The sequence below is a fragment of the Gymnoscopelus microlampas genome, assembly GCF_963454915.1.
Source record: "Gymnoscopelus microlampas genome assembly, chromosome: 5".
NCBI classification, from domain to species: Eukaryota; Metazoa; Chordata; class Actinopteri; order Myctophiformes; family Myctophidae; genus Gymnoscopelus; species Gymnoscopelus microlampas.
This window is the reverse complement of record NC_139942.1, coordinates 41,929,167-41,950,129: the sequence shown is the minus strand read 5'-3', so window position 1 is coordinate 41,950,129 and position 20,963 is coordinate 41,929,167. Positions and strand designations below refer to the sequence as shown.

The 20,963-nt window shown below is 41.0% G+C and overlaps 2 protein-coding genes across 5 annotated transcripts; one reads left to right on the top strand and one right to left on the bottom strand.

The window, feature by feature from the left end:
• The first annotated feature begins 29 nt into the window (after nt 1-29).
• On the top strand, nt 30-12,514 carry eef1da (eukaryotic translation elongation factor 1 delta a (guanine nucleotide exchange protein)). 4 transcript variants are annotated; one of them, XM_084057103.1, is made up of 9 exons: nt 36-133; nt 1,306-1,350; nt 3,988-4,096; nt 7,088-7,150; nt 7,920-8,001; nt 8,112-8,209; nt 8,584-8,772; nt 11,507-11,701; nt 12,380-12,514. In XM_084057103.1, exons 2-9 carry the CDS (start codon nt 1,337-1,339, stop codon nt 12,416-12,418), a joined length of 789 nt encoding a protein of 262 aa, XP_083913229.1. In that variant the 5' UTR covers nt 36-133; nt 1,306-1,336; the 3' UTR covers nt 12,419-12,514. The 4 variants fall into 4 exon arrangements, with proteins under 4 accessions (XP_083913230.1, XP_083913232.1, XP_083913229.1 ...); XM_084057104.1 differs by lacking the exon at nt 1,306-1,350 and having other exon boundaries at nt 30-133; XM_084057105.1 differs by lacking the exon at nt 7,088-7,150.
• Nucleotides 12,497-19,202, bottom strand: LOC311045283 (E3 ubiquitin/ISG15 ligase TRIM25-like). Its single transcript, XM_084057096.1, has 9 exons — nt 18,988-19,202; nt 17,424-17,831; nt 15,447-15,533; nt 14,655-14,888; nt 14,173-14,332; nt 14,033-14,083; nt 13,842-13,901; nt 13,133-13,732; nt 12,497-12,607 (listed from the first exon to the last, which is right to left on the bottom strand). The coding sequence occupies exons 1-8, from the start codon at nt 19,171-19,173 to the stop codon at nt 13,194-13,196; spliced, it is 1,725 nt and encodes a 574-aa protein (XP_083913222.1). The 5' UTR covers nt 19,174-19,202; the 3' UTR covers nt 12,497-12,607; nt 13,133-13,193.
• Between the last annotated feature and the right edge of the window lie 1,761 nt (nt 19,203-20,963).

Genomic DNA, 20,963 nt, shown 5'->3' with positions numbered 1-20,963 from the left:
TCACAGACCTGGTTACTTATTTCTCTCACAAAACCTGGCAACATTGTGTGCTGGTTCTCTTCGCCCATCGGATTAAAGCTGAGAGCAGCCCAACACTTCATTGCACCTCTGTTAACGTCGATTAAAACCAACTGTAAGTCGAGTAAACATATATATTTGTACGTATGGTGTATGAAAAACATACATGTTGCTTTTTAAACCCTAAAAGTGCTTTTGAAATATGCGACTTTTTGCGCCACGTGGCTTTTTCTGAACAACAAGTTCGTGTAACATAAGCTGTCAAAACTTGTTGAGAGAAGTTCCTCCTGTCTCTTGGAAATGATAAATAACAGACGGAATGCATGGCAAATGCATCTCTATCAATTAACTAATAATTATTATAACGGCTTTGGTTACCGACGTGTTTATGAAAACGTTTCAATTCGGTTTATAATCTGACTAAATGTTTCGCATGTATTGTCTCTGTTTCTCCACTGGGGATTGGGCTAAAAAGGCTGCATCATCAGCTTCCCTCTCCAATAGTAGCACTAGCACTAAATTAGTGAGTTTTCCAAACTATTGTTGCTTTTCACACAGAGACAGAGGTGTAAAGTAACTGTAAAGTACATGTACTTCAAATACTGTACTTAAGTATCATTTTGAGGTACTTTTATTTCCAATTTTCAATACTTTACACTTGTTCTACTCCACTACACCTCAGAGGCAAATATTTTACTTTTATGTCACTGCAATTATTTGAAAACTTAAGTTACTTTGCAGATATTAATTATTATATTATAAAACATACATTAACCACTTAAGCCCTATTTTATACATAGGCTATTTGAAAATAGACGATCTACAAGCTGTAGATCTGCTATTTTCAAACATTTTAGTACTTGTACTTTTGGTACTTCAAGTATATTTTGATGCCAATTATTTTGTACTTTGTACTCAAGTAACATTTTGAACACAGGCACACTTACGTACAATACTTTACTAGAGTACTGTACTTCTTCCACCACTGGTTGCATTACTAATTTCTGTGAGGGTGGATATTATTCACTGACACAGCAGGCGATCGAGCATTCACATTATGTAAACGTCTCTCTATTGATTTGGCTGTTTCAGATAGATTTGCTTGATAGTGACGTTTAGTGGTGTGTGAAAGTGATTTATATATTTTTTTGCTCATCTAGCAGTTTCTAGTCTTATTTTATGTACGCACATAACTGTTTCCACTCAAGGTGCTTGGGTGTTCTGTTCTTGCTAATGTTACATCATGTAAATGATATGAATTGCACAATGCATATTTTTGGATTTCAGTATCCATTCCAACTATACATTATCCAACAACATGCCAAAACAAAGGTGAGCCCAACGGTTTTAATTGTTGGAAAAGTTGCGCTTTTTGATGGCTCCCAAGATAACGCCTGGTCAAACTATTTTTTTTTATTTTTTTTTTACGCATTATAACCTTATATTCTCGTTTATAATTTTTCATCAGGCGTGTGATTAATACAAAGCCATGTTTGCCATTGCATTTTTTTTGCCATGTTTGTTTTTGCCTTTTGAAAGTGAGAGATTGATCACAGATCTCTTGAAGCGTCTGCCTGGAAGCCTGGAGAGTAATGAGATCCTTAAATGCTGCATTTTGTTTAATGCTATCCATTTTTTCTCCTTTTACAATCCTCAATTAAATGGGCAAGGCAAAATTTGAATTATTCCTTCTGCAAAAAACATTTGAAGTTTAAATAAAATGTACCCCTTGTGGGACATTGAGATTGATCAAAAAATAGGTCAGGGCAATATGGACAAAATCAATTATCAAAATTTTGACCAAGTACCTCTATCGATAATAGCGTATTGACGATAATATATTCATTTTCTTAAAACAATGTCAAACATTTTCAAAAATTGTGAAACTAGCCAATCTTCAAGCTCAAAACGCACATGTTTTTTAGCTTGTAGATTGGCTACTTTCTTTAAAAAAAAGTAAAGTGTAAAATAAGGAAACTAGCAAAAGACAACATGTATGCCATATCACGATATAAGATTGAAAATCCCAGACGATATCCAGTCTTGTATAACAATATTGATATACAGTATTGCCCAGCCCTAGATCAGAATGTCCCCCTGTCTCCCACCCTTCAAGCCCACATTGACATCACCAATAGAAATTCTCCTGTTTCAGAGATCACGTCTCATTTCCCCTCTAGGTTCTAACCAGCGAGTTCACCGTGGCACTAACTTCACGTTGAACTAATGGCCTAGCTTCTACCTGTTGCTTCTTTCCTTCTCTCTCTTCTTATGTTACGCAAGCTTGAGTAGAGAGGAGATCCCTTATAGTAAGCAATGGATCAAACTTGGCCAAACCGCCAGCCTGGAGGAGCCCCCCAGAATGCTATACCGATCAGGGTCAGGCAGGGCAACGGCCCCACTCTGGAGAGGGGCAACCTGAATGGCGATGACCTCTCCTTTGGCAGGAGAAGAAACCGTACGCACTCCCACCACTCGGAGAGCCAGGGCTCTGGGGCCGAGGAGGAGAGGCTGGGGAGTTCCTATGAGGCTCAGGCAGCCGGCTCCTATGAGCCTGGCATGCAGGCAGATCGTGGCTGGTACAACCGCAGCACCTATGAGCAGGCCGAGAGCAACTACCAGCGCAGGCTGGCGGCCAACAGCGGGGCGCAGTCGTCCTCGCCCAGGAGCCCAGGCAACAGGGGTTCCTATAACCGCGGTATGACCTTCCAGCGTTCCAAACAGCCCGACGGGGACCAGGAGAACCCGGCCCGCGTCACCGTTGCAAAGTCCCCTGGTGCCCACCGCCGCCAGGGCTACAGGGGACGCAACCGCACGTCCTCTGAAACGGAGGGGGGCAAGGGAAGCAGGGGGCCATACCGGAGGAAGAGGGGCCACTCGGAGACGGAATTCATCGTCAGACCCAGATGGGACAAGTATGAAACAGGGAATGGGAGAGACCTGTTTGAATTCTGTCTGGTTTTGTTTTCTGTTGTGATTCATATATAGGTTTTATATATTTTCGTTACTGTGGTGATAATGTTAACTGTTTTATTTTTGTCTGTCTGCACTGTTTGGCTCCTCCTTTTAATCTATGCTAACGATTGTTTGGGTTTGATCATTGATTTTATTTTTTAATTCTGATTTGTTTGTTATGAACAAATATTTATATTGCATTTATATTACATTTATATTTGGCTCTGATACAGAATACAAAATGAGGCCATGTAACTTATTTTGTAATGTAGAGTGCGTCCTCTTACTGGGTTTGATGTCCATACAGTTTGAGTAACCCTCTACAATTATCTGGGGGACTGTTGGTTGGCGATGACCAACCTTTTGTTCTGCATAATCCAGAGTTTGCAGACACTGCAACTCTGTTTCACTGAGATAGATTCCTGACTGCTGCAGTAATCCATAAAAATAAGTGTAATGTAAAAGAAGAGCACCTGTTTTCAAGGCCCTTTCTGATTCTTTTTACTGTTATTTTTGATAATCGTAAATGTAAAGATGCCTCTGTTCTTACCGTCTAGATGTGTATGCATGCATGGAGTGGTCAGTGTGTGATATTTTATCATTGGGAATGGGACTCCACTCACCAACAATATTATAATATATTTTACAATGTTCAATCCGATGTCATTACAAAAACTGTTCAATGTTGATGGTTGCTTTGGAAATGTTTAATTTGGATTTATGTTGTGCATCATGCTTTGATTTGTCTCTCCCTCTTCCTACCGCAATCCTGTCTTTGGCTCTGCATGGCTGTTTGGATTGTAAAGCTGGTATAATAATGGTCATCATCATGGGCCAGCATCTAATTAAGCTACGCATTGTCACTCTTGCGCTGTGGTGGTTGCTCTGGCTCATAATTGAGTTTGAATGTCGATATATATTAATGGATGCTTTATATGCATAGGCATCTAAATGTATTCTATTTTTTATAATACTGATGTGCGATTTCTCACTCTGTGCGTCTTCCCTCATCAGTGCCAACATGAGTGGAGTGCAGTGCCTCGCCACGGAGACTGTCTGGTTTGACAAGCCTCGCTACGATGACGCTGAGAGGCGCTTCTACGAGGGAGCGAACGGGCCACAGGTAGGAATAAATGTCATGCTCCTGAAATATCCTGATTCTTAGTTCATTCATTTAAAGCATAATAGATATACGGTCAGTGTAATATATTTCTTTCGTATTGTCAATGTCAATACAGCCTATGAATAGTCGAAGGCCAAAAACTGAATTTCTCCTAATTACAAATTAAAAATATCGGCCATCTTGACAAAACAAATACAACTCGAAACGTTTTGAAACTAGTCCCAGAGCCGTACTGTTGTGTTGGTCAGTGTAATTCATCATTGTGATGAACTTCTTGGGCATGATAATTCTTCCTGGAACAACTTCATGAAGTGAGGGTGGATGCGTTCAGAATGTAAACACAGCAATGTACCTGGGCTGGGACAGAGATCGAAGAAAGATTGCTTGTAAATGTTTGTAAATTACAAGTTCATCGCAATGATGGATTACATGGACCAAAGCAACAGTACAGCTCTGGGACTCTGGTTGTAATAGGTTTTTGGAGGTCAGTGGAGCTTTAGGATAACCCTAAAGGATATGAGCTACTGTAAAAATTAAAAAAATGGCCACACTTAGATTTTTGTGTCTGCAAAAATGTTGACAAAAACTTTATACAAAATTACATCGCCCTATCGTTTTGGACAATTGTTACAAAATTGACAAATTATATTATAGTTTGGTGTAATTGGAAAGATTTTTCTCTGAACTTAAGAAATGTAGTCAAACTCAATTTTAGATTGGCACTGCTCCATGCTTTATGTCCCATGGCCAGCAGCAGCGTAAGCACCCGTCTGTTACAGTCGCTGGCCTTTTAACAGTTGTTACATCATCGCCTGTCTTATGCTCGCTGGTCACCTAGCAGCTGCGTGTGTGTGACATTTTAGACGCTTAATTTAAGGAGCTCAGCTGAGTTGGAGTGAGAGGACAGCGGTCAGGTGATTTGGCAGCTGTCCCTGCTTTTTAAACTCTCCATGCGCTGTCAGGGCCATGACCCAAAAAAGTTTGGGCTGTCCCAAACCCATGGATTAAAGTTCTCAGTCGCCACGACTGATTTCAGTCATTTGGATTCCATACTATGGAAGCGTGTCACTCACCGAGAATAGGATATCTACAAGCCAACGTTGTTAGCTTGTAGATATCCTATTTTAGGATATTAGTTATTTTAAGATTAAAGAGTATTTGAAGTGGTCAAACTAGTGATAGAATACATGTTCAATCTTCCATAAATAAAACTCCAATGATCTCGGATATTTCATCAAAGCAAAGATTAAAGCCTCAATCTGCAATTTCTTCAACTGGCTGGCTGTATGGCTACCAAAGCATTATAATTATTTGACATTTTGCTTGTTTATGAAACGGAGCGCTAGTGTGTGTGTGAGTGAGGCTCCTTTCACGCTGTTTCACAGATAAGGACTTAACCTTTTATTTTGCTTTAATCCATGCAAACCACTTATGAGTACCGGTATGTCTACTTCTATGGCTGTCAAGTCCGCTGTCTTTTCAGGCTGTACTGCATCCTTTGTCATGGATAACGATACTGTGTGATGTAGACGATTGTCATATTGCCCCCCACCACCACTAGTACATAATCTCAAGGAAAACTGTCCCCAAAACTGTTGAATCTGCATAAAATATTTGGGTTGTATTTGAAATAAATACTGAGTGGTTAAAATTGTAAGTGTGAGTGGACCCTGGACCACGAAGAAGCCAAGTTGTCGCCTGGGATCAGAGGGCATAGTTTGTGTAACGTCTGTATGCTAATTTCTCACCACTCATGTTCACCTGCATATGTTCACCTGCATACCACAGACTTGTATTTCACAACTGCATAAGCCCAAAGCTGACATTTGTTTGCTTTTGTGTGTGTGTGAGAAAACGTGCAGAGCGTGCATATTTAGCTATGGAAACTAGAGCTTCACATTTATGATTAAAATCACAATCACTCAATTAATTATTTTGCTGAATGTGGCAATCATGATTAGGAATTATTGATGATTATAGTCTGTGCTAAAGATGATTTTATAATTTTTATTGCCTTTGTTATCTCCACCAGGCCAGACGACCAGAGATTATGTTTTGCCTTGTCCTAGTCAGGCTCCATTGATGTATTATGTTAATGTGTTACGCTGTAGTCTAGCCATGCCATTCATCTAATTTCACCGATGCTTACCTGCTTCCTGTGACCTCCCTCGTCATGGCATACATTTGCAATGCTTTTGTTTGTATGTATTTAACACAAAAGCTATCTTTTGGGGTGTATAGTATTCTATATCCATTTATCCAGCAACTTTTCAAAACTTGTGTCCCTGATTGAGGTCAGACATGCCAGCTTAAGGCTTAGCTAGCTAGGGTTGGGATCTGGAACCGGATCCAACATTGAGGAACCGGAATCGGTTGCATCACATTTGGAACCGTTTCCAGAACTGTTTTTTATCACACTGTCAGAGCTGGTATGTGGACCTAACGTCTGCAGCTCTACAATTACTATACCATTGGTTCTCAAACATTTTAATTTCAAGGACCACCATAACTCGAGAGTGTACAAATGGTCCATTACTCCATTTGGTTCCATTTGTACTCTGAGTTGCAGTCCTGTAAGGTTTCATTTGGAACCCCCTATAGGAGGGAACTGTTAAGGAACCGTTAAAATCCTAAAGGATCCCAACCCAAGGCTGCTATCATGATTTATTTACTTTTTTTGTCCATAGCCATTTATTCTCTTAGCTGTGTTGGTTACACTGTGTTTCCTGTTTCTCTGGCTGTATTCCTGCAGCTAATTGTAAAGCCAAATTTACACTTCATTGCACGAAGGTGTCACTAGCTGAAAACGATAGTTGTTAACTTGAAAATTACTTTTCTCCGGCAACTGACGCTGCTGTACGACTAAGTGCAAACTAGGCTTAAATGTGTAGCTAGAGTCCTAGCGTCAATGTACAAAACATCAGTTTTTGTATTTGTGTCTTCCCCCTGCAACCTCACCTTCACCTGAACCCTGTACCTGAACGGGTGCAGGGGAAGACAGCCCTACAGGCTACAGACGCCCGGAAAGGGCGTCCGAAACGTCAGCACAGAAACGTAAGTCTTCTCCTTGAGCACACTCAAGTGTGTTCCTCGGTGTGGGCCTGGGCATGCTGCTTGGCAGGGGCAGATGACCAGCTCTGGGATTGGTTTGGTTTGGTTTGGCTGGCCTGGAACGGAGTGTGCCGCTTCATCACAGGATCCCAATGGTCTTACATAAAATCAGCTTCATAACGCTGGTGGTCACTAGCTCATCTAAAACCATATAACGGTGTTTTTTGTTCAATCTGTGCATTGTCTTGTGTGATGATGATGATTGTATGCTCATCAAACAATTGATGCTGGAACCTGACTTTTCAGCCAAGAGTTAATTTGCATGCTGGATGTGTGATTATGATAATGCAAGATGTTTTTTGTTTTTTTATTCTTATTTGGGCATTGTGTGGATTTTTTCATTAACCACTTTCAACATTGCATCCCTATTTTGGGCGTGATATTATAGGCAAATCAATTTGTGAAAATACCTCATCTATGAGCTTACATGAGCTGTTAAAACTATTAGTTGTACGACACAGTGTATAGGTTAAGTGGTTAATGGTTTAATTTGTGCCATTTGTGTTCAGTATGTCAATCATCCATACTGTATGTTGCACATCCTCAGCCCTGCATGGCGTGTTGAAGCTCGTCCTACCTGTGTGACCCTCACCAACACTTAAACATGACACATCTTCACTCAGACTTGGACTGGATCTGAACTTAGGAAAATGGCCCATTGGGCCAACCCTGGCCTACGTTTAACGCTTATTGAATTTGTTTTTGTCCACAGTCCTCCTCACATGCCGGAGGAGACCCTGAATTGATCTCACGCATGAAAAGCCTGGAGGTGGAGAACCATAGTCTGCACAAAGGTGTGTGTATAAATAATTGACCTCTACTAGGTCAGTCAGTGACCACTTGTATTTGTCAGTTGCATACTGTACTTGTGCTCAACTTAAACTACGGTGTCTGTGATTGTCAGTTGTGGAGGAGATGAGGGCGTGCATGCAGAGGCTGGAGACCAGAGTTGGCATGTTGGAGAAGAGCCCCGGCAAACCTGCGATGATCCCATGCACCAAGGTTGGTCACAGAGAAAGACCTTATCAGTTTGTTCTTGTTTACAGTTCTATCTGGGAACATAGAGCTTTAGTAGCAGCTTTTAAAATGAGAACCGCTAACCGTCAGAGCTATCTGCATCAGGATGTGTGCAGGTCTTAAAAAGTCTTACATTGAACTTTAGGAAAAAAATGAAATGGACATTAATATCATAGTCATATGCATTTGGTCTGACTGGGTTAACCTGTATAATCTCTATATAATAAGTGCAATGTACATTCTATAACCAGTAAATATAAACATGTCTATCGCCTAAGAAGGGATATTCGCAAGTACAGTCTTAACAGGGAATATGAGTAAATCTATCAACAATGAAAAGTTCCTCTCATTCTCCCCAGGCTGCCCCAGTACAGCAGGTGAAGGTAGAAAACGGTGATGATGACGACCTCGACCTGTTTGGCAGCGACGAAGAGGAGGATGCCGAGGCGGAGCGCCTCAAGCAGCAGCGTGTGGATGCTTACCAAGCCAAGAAGGCCAACAAACCCGTCCTCATTGCCAAGTCCTCTATCCTGCTGGACGTCAAGCCTGTAAGTATCCCCCCCCCTCCCCTGTTGACCTGCTATTATCTAGTCTCTAGCTGAAACCACAAGGCATGATGCTCTGTTGGCTATACCAGCTGTGGTCTCTCGGCTAGACATTTCACAGAAGCCAGTGTTTCCCATGCATAGACCTGTCAGACATGGACTACATTTGTAACAAAACAATCCACCCTCAAAAATGTGTCTTATGAATGATGTTATGATTCTATCTGTCTAATAATCGCTACAGTATGTTGCAAGTTAGTAAAACCGCTTGACTAGTAGTCCAGGAGCCAACACTGATATTTTCACAAATTGGTACCACCTGAGGTGGCCGTAAAGTTTTTGTATTTTTGTATTCCTACATGTCTCTAGTTTATATTTTGGTATGATACATCTTCCAATTCAGTAGCTTAATGGCAGTTATCACTACCTACCAGTTAATGTATCCGGGTAGGATACATTAGCGGTAGTCAAAGTAGAATCTTTGTGTCTCCTACCGGAAATACACCCGGGCATCAAATTATTGCGACAAAAACCAAAATATATCCATGTATTCAAGGCTTCATGGGGTGTGCAATTGATAACTTCTCAGATTTTTGGTGTTTGCAAAAAGACTGCTTACCATAAGCTTGTAAAAGTTGACCCTCCTTCGGTCTAGGGTGGTCATAGCTGAATGGGTAGAGAGTCCCCCTGGGAAACTTAAAGGAGGAGTTCACCCAAAAAATGATTATTTTCTGTCAATTGCACACCCCATGAAGCCTTGAATACATACCGGATACATTAGCCGGTTTAGAGTGATTACTGTCATTAAGCTACTGAATTGGAAGATGTATCATACCAAAATATAAACTAGAAGAAACTTTAGGGGCGGCCATAGCTGAATGGTTAGTGAACCCGCCTAGGGAGCCAGAGGCCCTGGTTGCCACAGGTTCGATTCCAGGCCAGGTCAGCATATGTGTCGATGAAATGAAATTTGTCCCTGAGCAAGATTCTTAACCCCTAATTGCTCACAGGTTCTCATTGGAAACAAGACCGCAAGGACTTTCATGAACGACCTGTTAAAAGGAATTATCCTTTATCCTTAGACATGTAGGAATACAAAAATACCAAAAATGTACGGCCACCTTAGGTGGTACCAAAATCTGCCTTGGCCCCTGGACTATAGGTACTCCTGTCCCTCTCTCCTAACCGCCCCCCTCCCCTATCACTCCTTCTCCATCTTTCCCTCCCCAATCCCCCCATTGCTCCTGGGCCTCAGTGAAAAAGTAGTTGGGACATGTTCTCAACTACTGTTAATTGACTAATTTAAAAGAGACACGGCTAAAAGGAAAAAGGCATAATGTCAATACCACTCCCAGTTTAGGCGAGGGGTAGAGCATAATTGGATTTGGTTCAAAAATACAATTAACAAATTCAGAACCATCAAATACTTGTCTATCATTCACCTAATGTCAGAAAACTGAAATTGGTGTGTAAATATGAAAATAATGCATGAATAGTCGAGTTACTTCCTCCTTGTCCTTTATTTATTAGGGGTTACTCACTACCGTTGTTAGATCACATCAGCTGATCTCGTAAAGTGCATCTTTCGTACAATAATTGAGTATTAGTAATTGATAATTCAGTAACATTACAAGACTAATCCCTTTTTGCTCCGTCATGTCAAGTCCAAATAAAAAAACAATTAACCAGAAAATCGATTCTAGGTTTAAAATAAAAACAGACCCATTTCTTACGGTTCATGAAAAAGAGTGAGGCATTGTGATGGAGATAGTTATTTTTTAAGTCTGAAAACTAACTTGTGCATCAGGAGGTCAGGAGATGTAGGGTGTTCTAGTGTGGTAAAAATAGTGAAGGATTACGGATGGGTGAGTGACATTTTTTTCATTCTAGACTTGAGCTGTGTGAAATAACCAAACGATGGCCTGCTCTATTTAAACATGGGCTCAATTTAACATTACACAGACTTTGTACTATAGGAGCTGGCTCTGTAGCCTGTCAATGTCCAGTCCCACTGGTTCTGACATTTGCTTTCTCACATACAGCTCTGGCAGGTAATGTCTAGATAAGTTCAGGGTTGCAGTGCACGTGTAAAATCAGCTGTAGAAAGAGGATGTTCATGTTGGAGCCAGCAGGGCAAACAGAGGCAGCAGATGAGTTTGACTGCACAAACGTACAATCAGTGTGGGGGAAAAATACCAGCTCTCTCCCATTACTAACTGAAGCTGCACAAATATCGTATGAATCTGGCTTTATTATAGTGCTTACATTATGTAGTTGGCTAAGCTTAAAGGAGTAGCTCACCCAAAAAACGACTTATTTTCTATCAATTACACACCCCATGAAGCATCGAATTCATGGATATTTTTTTGTTTATCGCATTCCTAAGCCAATAATTTGATTTCCGGCGGAAAGCTGCTAATGTATCCAGTAGGAGACTCGAAGTAGTCTCTTTGAGTCTCCTACCGGAAATACACCCGGTCATCAGGAATGCTTAAAAGAAAATCTCCATGAATTCAAGGCTTCATGGGGTATGTAATTGATAGAAAATAAGTGAACTATTTCTTTAAGTCATGGCAACAGTGGAGGGTAGTGGTCGTTTGGTGCCCATCAGAATGTATTTGAAAGGTGGGATTTTGGTTGTTGGAAATTTGAAAGATGTGAGGATTGGCCCGATGATAACTAATAAAATAGGGCTAATGTATTTAGTCTTCTTTCTTCTTCTCTTTCTCTATACCAGTGGGATGATGAGACGGACATGGTGGAGCTGGAGAAGTGTGTGCGCTCAGTGGTGGCTGACGGCCTCCTGTGGGGACAGTCAAAGCTGGTACCCGTGGGCTACGGCATCAAGAAGCTGCAGATCGGCTGTGTGGTTGTAGATGACAAGGTCGGCACAGACCTGCTGGAGGAGGAGATCTGCAAGTTCGAGGACTTTGTAAGCACTCACTAAAGCCTCAACACAAGACCGTGTCGCTCAACAAAAACAGCTTGTTATCAATGTCTCAACTCGACAATAAAACGTTTGTTGAGCAACATGGTCATAAAGTTTTAATTTTAAATGGATTTTACTTGACCCCCCTCCATTCCCTTTCCACTCTCTCCACTGTATTGTCAAATAATGCATTTTAGAAGAAATAATAAATGACTAAAAATTATGTTCAGGAGAACTGGAACCCTGGGAGACACCTGTAACGATCACTTTTCCAGAACTAAATCTAACTGGAACCCTGGGAGACACCTGTAACGATCACTTTGCCAGAACTAAATCTAATCTTTATTTCCCCTCTACACCAAATGTCATCGGTGAAAATAGCTGATCTACAAGCTCCAACACCTCACAATGCAATGTGTTGTGAGCTTGTAGATCAGCTATTGTTACAGAATGTTCCCCTCAGAATAGGGATGCTAGGGTCCAATAACAGAAGAAAGATTCACAGTGGACTTCCAGCTATTCTGTAATGAAATGTTTAATTCTTGTCATAGAATAAATTGTATAGAAATGCTATTGAAGCCATCACAGGTCACCCTGTGATGTTGAATCATTATCTATAGTCAATTGAAAATGGACTCTCACAAAATGTTGATTGTTGACATTGTTTTTCTTCTGTTTCAGGTCCAGAGTGTAGATGTTGCTGCTTTCAACAAGATCTAAGCTGATCCCTCTCCCTTCTCTGCCTGCTTCACCAAAGTGTTGTTGCTGCTCTCAGTTTTTACGGTTATTAATAAAATGCCACACTTTGAGCACAAACTGTCCATTTTTTTCTTGTCAAAAGTTTTTGCTTAAATTAAATATCCTGTACGTAACCTTGCTGCATTTAATACACTATTGATATTGAAATGCCTGGGGGCACGGTGGTGCAGTCGGTAGCGCTGTCGCCTCACAGCTAGAAGGTCCTGGGTTCGATTCCCGCCAGGGACGCTGTGGGCGCTGGGGGCGTGTTCTCTCCTCCACGTCATCGGCGCCCATACCCTAGGTGGGGTTGGCGAAAGGGCCTACTCTGTGTGGAGTTTGCATGTTCTCCCCGTGTCTCCTAGGGTAGTTAATACCCTCACAAAAACATGTAGTAATCCTGGTCACTATACTGCCTCCCCCGATGGAGGGGAAAGGAACTGGTTGGAATAACGTGTTCCTTCCACGCGCTATGTCCAACCAGGGAAACTCCCCCTTGTCGGGTGATAAGAAGCGGCCTGCTTGCTCCTCATGCATTGAAGGAGGCATGAGCTTCAGCTTGGGCTCTCCCTAGGCTGGCAGAGGGTAGGTAGTGCCCAGGATTACATAGGCAATTGGCACTGGGTGAAAAAATGTGGGTTACAAAATTGTGGGATAAAAATTATAAAAAAAAAAAAAAAAAAGATATTGAAATGCCTTCTTATTTTTGCTGACTTGTATACTGCACATGCCCTTACTGCTTAACTTGAAGCAATTATCAACCTGGACCTTTGTAAGGGCACAGTTTCAATGTAGAGCCGAGCCCCACCCAGAACCCTGGGTACAGTGGCTGAGTGAATGTGGACTTGACTTTGTGAAGGAGAACCATGGTGTCACCAACATTGTAGAAAGACAGAGTTCCGCCCCTGTAGTCGAGATACACTCCTATTCTGCTAGAACAGTGTCCAGCCACGGCCACAGTCTCCTTGTTGTGCTGAAAAGAACAGGCGGAGGGTGAACAGTCCAAGCTCCAGGATTTGGGGTTGTGTCCCAGTTTGCAGTCGCTCCCCCCTCCTTTTCTGTCCATGCTTTTGTAGCAGACTCCAATGGAGACTCCTCCGCTGCCACCCCATTCAACCTCCCAGTAGCATCGCCCTGCCGTGCCAGCCCTGCACAGCACCTGGGCCCAGTTACTGAAGCGATCAGGGTGGTCTGGGTAGGGATGGGATGCAGATTGCGTGGTCACTACTCTTCGGAAATTGGAGAGGGACAGATAGGGGTTGGCTGTATAGGGGTCCAGGGTTATGTCATTGTAATCTGGGCAGAGCAGAAAACCAATGTCAGATTCCAGATTCAAACCAGTGGTAATTTGGAACCTAAAGACAGTAGTGCACTATGAAGATGTTAAGCAAGTAATTGTACTCACATTGTTGGAAATCAGACCTTCTACTTGGCTCAGAGCTGTATGAAGTGTCAGCATGTTTTACTGCCATAAAGAAAGGTGGTAAAGGCACTTACTTCCTTTCTTAATAAACACGGATTCAAAGTAGAATGGCTTGTGCATTAAACTAGAGTTATATCATATTTAACGAATGTCTAGTGACCAGGCTAATCTACCTTTAGGAGTTTTTGCAGGTGTGCTTTGGCACGTTTCCTTCAGGGATGCCACTAGAATATCAAGAGAGAATATTTATGATTAACAAATAATTACTATGGTTCAATTTGCCAGTGAATTACCCGGTGTGAAGCAGACGTACCCTTGTCAGAAACCCTCAAGAGTTCCTTCTCAGAAACCTCCTCCAGTCGGTCTCTGAGGTCAGCCAGAGACCCTCTAATGGTTTTGTACATGAAATATGGAAGGACATCGGAGAATGGTACGTCCACCGTTTTGGTAGGGAAATGGAGGGACTTGCACTTCTACATGCATGGAAGATAAATGGGAGAAGGGGAAAAAAATGAGAGTGCATTCTGTTGGCACATTAACACTAAAAGAAGATAGTGGGTCTGGGAATTGGCCTCTTAAATGCAGGGGAGCTTATGTAAATGTTGTGGCCCACAGGCCCACTATTAAAATTGGATCAACTGAGGCGAGTCAAAGCGTGGCAGACCTCTATCCAGTTTCAGTACTGATCCACTTGTTACCGCTCTGGAATTTCACAGTTACTTATTTTTGCTCAAGTAAAAGAGGCCCACATTCAAAATATATCTACCACTTTTGAGATCCAAACGTAATTCATACCTGAAGGAAATCTATATGGTCCTGAGTTTGTGACAGCTTTTCCAGCTCAATTTCTCTTCTCTTCAGCTCAGCTGCCTCTTTCTCTATCTTCTCCAGCAGTTCCTCAGCCTGACTGACAGCAGTCTTCTCCTGAGCCACTATCTGCTCTCTTGCGTCAGAGCGTTGCTTCTCTATGGTACGGATCAACTTGGAGAAGATCCTGTCACTCTCCTCCACTGCTGCTTCCGTGGAGTGCTGTGGAGAACACCTATTTGGTTACACTTGCTATGCATCCCATGTCTATAATGGAATATTAACTCTAATGTGAGAGTTAATGTGTTATGATGCGTTTGTCCGTCAGTGGCCAGCAATTATAATACTTGACTTTATAAGTCATTATACAAGGCTTTATACTGTATTAGGATTTATTAATGAGTGCTTATAACTCTAATTATACAGTGTTATAATCAGATTACAATGCATTTACACATGACTATAAATCACAAAATGATTTATAATGTGTTATGATTATTGTTATAAAGCATTATGAGTGCTTATAACTAGAATTATACAGTGTTATAAGCCAATTATAATGCATTATAAGTAGCCTATGTTTATAATACAGACATGGAATGCATAGCAAATGCTAACAAATATTTCAATCTCCAGAATCATCCTTTAACCAATTTCATTCATCCGTGTTTTTTGTGAAATACAATTAAGTTGCCAGTTTTTGTTATTCAATGTGTGCGAATGAGGCTTTTAGCCATTTGTGTACGATGATACTTCATGAGTAACACTGTCAGGACTCACCTTAATGTATCTCACAACATATCGAAGCTCCTTCTCTGCATCCTTCAGTCTCTGTACAGATCTCGATGAGGCCTCTTCCAGCTTTTTCTGAGGGTGCACAAAAGAATGACTTTTCTTTTCCAACATCATGATCTGCTTAAAGCAGTGGTTCTCAAACTTTTTAATGTCAACGACTCAAGGAATCCTAAATGATTAAGTATTTGGCCGCAGACCCCCATCTGAAAATATTTTGTGCCAGGGACCCCCATACGAGATCTGTGTTAAAATGTTTAAACAATATTGTACATTTTTCAGATCTTTTCAAGATTTTAAAATAACAGAACTAGAAGCTCTCAACGCCTCGCATGGCAACACATTATGACCTTGTTAGATCGGCTATTCTCCAACATCTGATGTATAGGTTTAAAGTGGTTAAAATGATTGCTGATGTTATGTTAGCTGATTTTGCTGGGGTCCCCTGGGGGTCCCCGGATCCCACTTTGAGAATCACTGGCAATGTAGAAAACTGCTACAGCACTGCTCTCTATGGGTTGAAACTTGCAACCATGTTGCACTTCTGATTTATCTACTGCTTCTGTTCACACCCAATCAGTAAATGTCACTGCAGGTGTTTTGCATTTATTACAATACAAAATGTGTTACTGTATTGTGTTATTAAACAATGACATAAGAAAAAATGTCTATGGAAATTAAAACAATATCATTTTTTAAAAACTCACTATGTAAAAAAAAATACATATTGCCTACTAGCCTACACTTAGCCAAATAGCCGTCAACAAAGGCACACTACTGTCTCAAAATAAACGTCTTAGCTTACTATTATTGTCAAATAACTTCATGTAAAAATAAAAAAGCCATTATATATTTAACACAATAGCGCACAGTCAGACCTGTACTGTAGGCCTAGCCGCAAGCAACTCTTAGATCCTAATCTAGAGTTGCAATACCAACCCTTGACAGCTCATACATCCAAACAGAAAAGTCCAATCTGATTGTATTAAACAACGTTAAACTCACCTGCTGTACGGAAAGCATGAATTATCCTCTATATTTCTATGTTTTTGTTTCATAAAAATGAAACAAAGGACCATTGAGTGATTTCCAACAAGCGCATCCAAACTCAAACACTAACATTATCACCTGCACAGAATTTATTGACAGAAAGTAGCTCATAACATGTCTATGGTGGATTTTTGTGGAACAAAAACTTTGCAGATAGAAAGAGGATAATTCAAGCTTTCCGTACAGCTGCAATGTTGGTGAGTTTAACGTTGTTTAATACAATCAGATAGGGCTTTTCTGTTTAGATGTATGGGCTGTCAAGGGTTGGCATTGCAATTCTACATTCCAGATATTAAAAATAGGATCTAAGAGTTGCTTGCGGCTACTGTAGGCCTACTGTAGAATATAATTTTACCTCATTTAGTAATGATGTGCTAAGAATGGTCTAAAAACAAAATTTTCCATCTACAATGGATGCATTGCCTCGGTCATACATGTGAAAAAAACGCATCCTATCATCAAGTAAATGTCCTCACTGTAGCCTATGTCATCAGTGGCGTGCACAGACATTTTGAGGGGCAGGTGCTCAAGTAAATTATACTTTTTTTTGTTTACTTGGTCTGCTCTTTTTTCCCTCTACACCTATACCTCTTTGCCAAAAATAGCCGATCTACAAGCCCACAAGTGGGCTTGTAGATCTGCTATTTTTGGCTAAAGTTCTCCTCAGAAAAGGGATGCTAGGTTTCGAGTGGTTATGGTAAAAAGAAAAATCCTATCACATAAATATTTGGCGGACCCTCTGCAGTAACTCTGAGGACCCCCTGTTGAAGACCCCTGCTGTAAACTGAAAAAAATAAAAACGTTTTTTTTTTCTTTTTTTCAAAAGGGCACTTCTGGTCAAGAGGGCAAAGGGCAGGTGCTCTAGCACCACCAAGAGTCTATCTGTGCACGTCCCTGTATGTCATGTCAACAAACCTGTTGTCCTGCTCTCTCGTCCACCACAGAGACGGTGTCGTGGCCCTTGTGCGTGTCCCTCTCACACTGAGAACACACGCACTGCTGATCCGTGCGACAATACAGCCTCATCAGCCTGTCGTGATGGGGACACAGCTTGTCCCTCAGCTGAGACAAGGCCGTGATCAGTCTGTGGGCCTTGTTCCCCCGAAAACGTCCCTCGTGGGCCCTTAGATGAGCCTCACAGTAGGACTCCAGGCACACTAGGCAGGATTTGACAGCTTTGTTGCTCGTCCCTCGGCCCTGGGCGCAGTGACCACACTTGACCTCGTCGGCCTGGGCCCGAAGCAGGGCCACGCTGCCCTGGAACTGCTGCACCACCTCGGCCAGCACAGTGTTTCTGCTGAGCGCTGGTCTGGGGTTGAACACCTGCCTATAGGGTTAATGCAGTGGTGGAAAAAGTACTCACATTTTTTACTCAAGTAAAAGTGTCAATACTGCAATATAGAAATACTCTGTTACAAGTAAAAGTCCGTAATTCTAAATTTACTTGAGTAAAAGTACAAAGTACTCATTAAGCAGAATGTCCCATTTCACAAGTTTTCAAATGTATGAACAATCTTTTGAAAATAGCAGATCTACAAGCTCACAAGCATTGTGAGCTTGTAGATCGGCTATTTTCAAATGGTCGAAATGTATATAGGGCTGTAGTGGTTAATGTGTGTTTTGTAATAATCAAAATCTACAAAGTAACTAGTAACTAAAATGTTCAAATAATTGTAGTGGAGTAAAAGTACAATATTTGCCTCTGAGATGTAGTAAAAGTAGAAGTTAAAGTATTGACATTTTTAAATACTCCAGTAAAGTCAAAATACCTCAATGTGTACTTACAGTAAGTAAAAGTACTTAGTTACTTTCCACCACTGCTAGGGTTAACTAGGGTTAATCACGATCCTGAAATTTTACTTGTTTAATTTAATTGTCAAACAAGTATTGTGATTATACTGATTTAATTGTATTTTAAGGCATTGAATGTTGGAATATATATATATATATATATATATATATATATATATATATATATATATATATATAAAATAGCCTACATTTCTGTAATTCTGTTTATGATGCCTAAACAAAAACTCCCACGGTTTAGATCATGGCAAATAACTTATATACACAAAGAAACTACTGACATATTCAATAACTTTATACTTTTCCCCCCCAAAATACTGAAAATAGCAAATCTACAAGCTCACAGCGCGTCACGCCTCACTCACACGGTCACACCGCGACGCGTTGTGAGCTTGTAGATTTTTCTTTGTTATTATGGTAGGCCTGCACCTGGTAACTCGCCCCAAAACACACTCGCCCCCATTTTCTATTCGCGGAACGGCGCGGTTCTTCTTGTATTTATAGTTTAGGGTTAGCCGGTTAGGCATAGTTTACTGAGGTTACGTTCAGGAATAAGGTTAGGTTTTTAGGCACAGTTTACTGAGGTTACGTTTGGTAATACCAGGTGAATCCTGCCGGATTTGCCCCAGGGCGACTGTGTTTTGGGGCGAGCGTTCTGGTGTTCCTGCACCTGCCTGCACTGTGGGCAGCTGTAGTGTCCCTTGTGCTTGGTCCTGTTCCAGTAGTCCTCCACGCAGTCCAGACAGTAGCTGTGACCACAGGGAATGGTCACCGGGTCCCTCAGGACATCCAGACACACCGGACAGCTGAACTGGTCCTGTTCAATGGAGATACTCGTCGTCGCTGCCATTTCCATTTCCCACCGAGTCGCCGAATAAAAGTGGAAACGTGAGACAGACAACAACAGTACAGGGCGTTCCACAGGTGATAGTATTTGACGTCACCATAAGGTGCCACCCACCAGGCTTTTATTGTCTACAACAGCTACCTGGGGCTGGGCTGGTTCTCAGCAGTTGTGGAAAAAGTACTCCATTTTTGTTTTACTTAAGTAAAAGTATCAATACTGCGATGTAGAAATACTCTGCTACAAGTAAAAGTCCGAAATTCTACATTTACTTGAGTAAAAGTACAAAAGTATTGGTATAAAAATGTACTTAGAAAGTACCAGAAGTAGAAAGTACTCATTATACAGAATGTCCCATTTCACAAGTTCTCAAGTATAAAATGTATACAAATCTTTTGAAAATAGCAACATGTTGTGAGCTTGTAGATCGGCTATTTTCAAATGGCCGAAATATATAGGGCTGAAGTGGGTAATGTATGTTTTGTAATAATAATCAAAATCAAAAAGTAATTACTGACTAAAGTTTTAAAATAATTGCAGTGGAGTAAAAGAATATTCGACACAGAATATAATATATTTAGAAAAGTAACAGTTTTGGCCATAATGAGGTTTCCGCCCGACACAATATATTTATATTTATATTGTACATGCAACATTGCTGCTATACCGAAACGGAAAAAAAAATATTAAGTCCAGAGCTCGATGAATGTTAGGGACCAAAAAAAAAGTCACTACCAATCAACTTTAAATTGCCTGAAACGTACTCCTAACAGGTTTTTGGGGGAACTATTTTTTTTCCGTTTCGGTAGTGACACCATTGTGTCGTGACACCATTGTGTCACTACCGAAACGGAAAAAAATTACTAAGTCCAGAGCTCGATGAATGCTAGGGACCTAAAAAAAAGTCACTCACAATCAACTTTAAATTGCCTGAAACGTACTCCTAACAGGTTTTTGGGGGAACAATTTTTTTTTCGTTTCGGTAGTGACACCATTGTGTGACTACCGAAACGGAAAACAATGACTAAGTCCAGAGCTCGATGAATGTTAGGGACCAAAAAAAAAGTCACTACCAATCAACTTTAAATTGCCTGAAACGTACTCCTAACAGGTTTTTGGGGGAACAATTCTTTTTTTCGTTTCGGTCACTACCGAAACGGAAAAAAAATGACTAAGTCCAGAGCTCGATGAATGTTTGGGACCAAAAAAAAAGTCACTACCAATCAACTTTAAATTGCCTGAAACGTACTCCTAACAGATTTTTGGGGGAACAATTTTTTTTTCGTTTCGGTAGTGACACCATTGTGTCACTACCGAAACGGAAAAAAATTACTAAGTCCAGAGCTCGATGAATGCTAGGGACCAAAAAAAAAGTCACTACCAATCAACTTTAAATTGCCTGAAACGTACTCCTAACAGGTTTTTGGGGGAACAATTTTTTTTTCGTTTCGGTAGTGTCACTACCGAAACGGAAAAAAAATACTAAGTCCAGAGCTCGATGAATGTTAGGGACCAAAAAAAAAGTCACTACCAATCAACTTTAAATTGCCTGAAACGTACTCCTAACAGGTTTTTGGGGGAACAATTTTTTTTTCGTTTCGGTATTGACACCATTGTGTGACTACCGAAACGGAAAATAAATTACTAAGTCCAGAGCTCGATGAATGTTAGGGACCAAAAAAAAAGGCACTACCAATCAACTTTAAATTGCCTGAAACGTACTCCTAACAGGTTTTTGGGGGAACAATTTTTTTTCCGTTTCGGTAGCGACACCATTGTGTCGCTACCGAAACGGGAAAAAA

Excerpts from the sequence above, each read along its gene's own strand:
- eef1da (XM_084057103.1), top strand. Across the intron at positions 4,097-7,087 it reads AGGGAGCGAACGGGCCACAG|GGGAAGACAGCCCTACAGGC; the intron begins GTAGGAATAAAT and ends GAACGGGTGCAG. Across the intron at positions 11,702-12,379 it reads TCTGCAAGTTCGAGGACTTT|GTCCAGAGTGTAGATGTTGC; the intron begins GTAAGCACTCAC and ends CTTCTGTTTCAG.
- LOC311045283 (XM_084057096.1), bottom strand. The coding sequence starts at position 19,173 with ATGGAAATGGCAGCGACGACGAGTATCTCCATTGAACAGGACCAGTTC. Across the intron at positions 17,832-18,987 it reads GCTGCCCACAGTGCAGGCAG|GTGTTCAACCCCAGACCAGC; the intron begins GTGCAGGAACAC and ends CCCTATAGGCAG. Across the intron at positions 13,902-14,032 it reads ACCTGCAAAAACTCCTAAAG|TAAAACATGCTGACACTTCA; the intron begins GTAGATTAGCCT and ends TCTTTATGGCAG.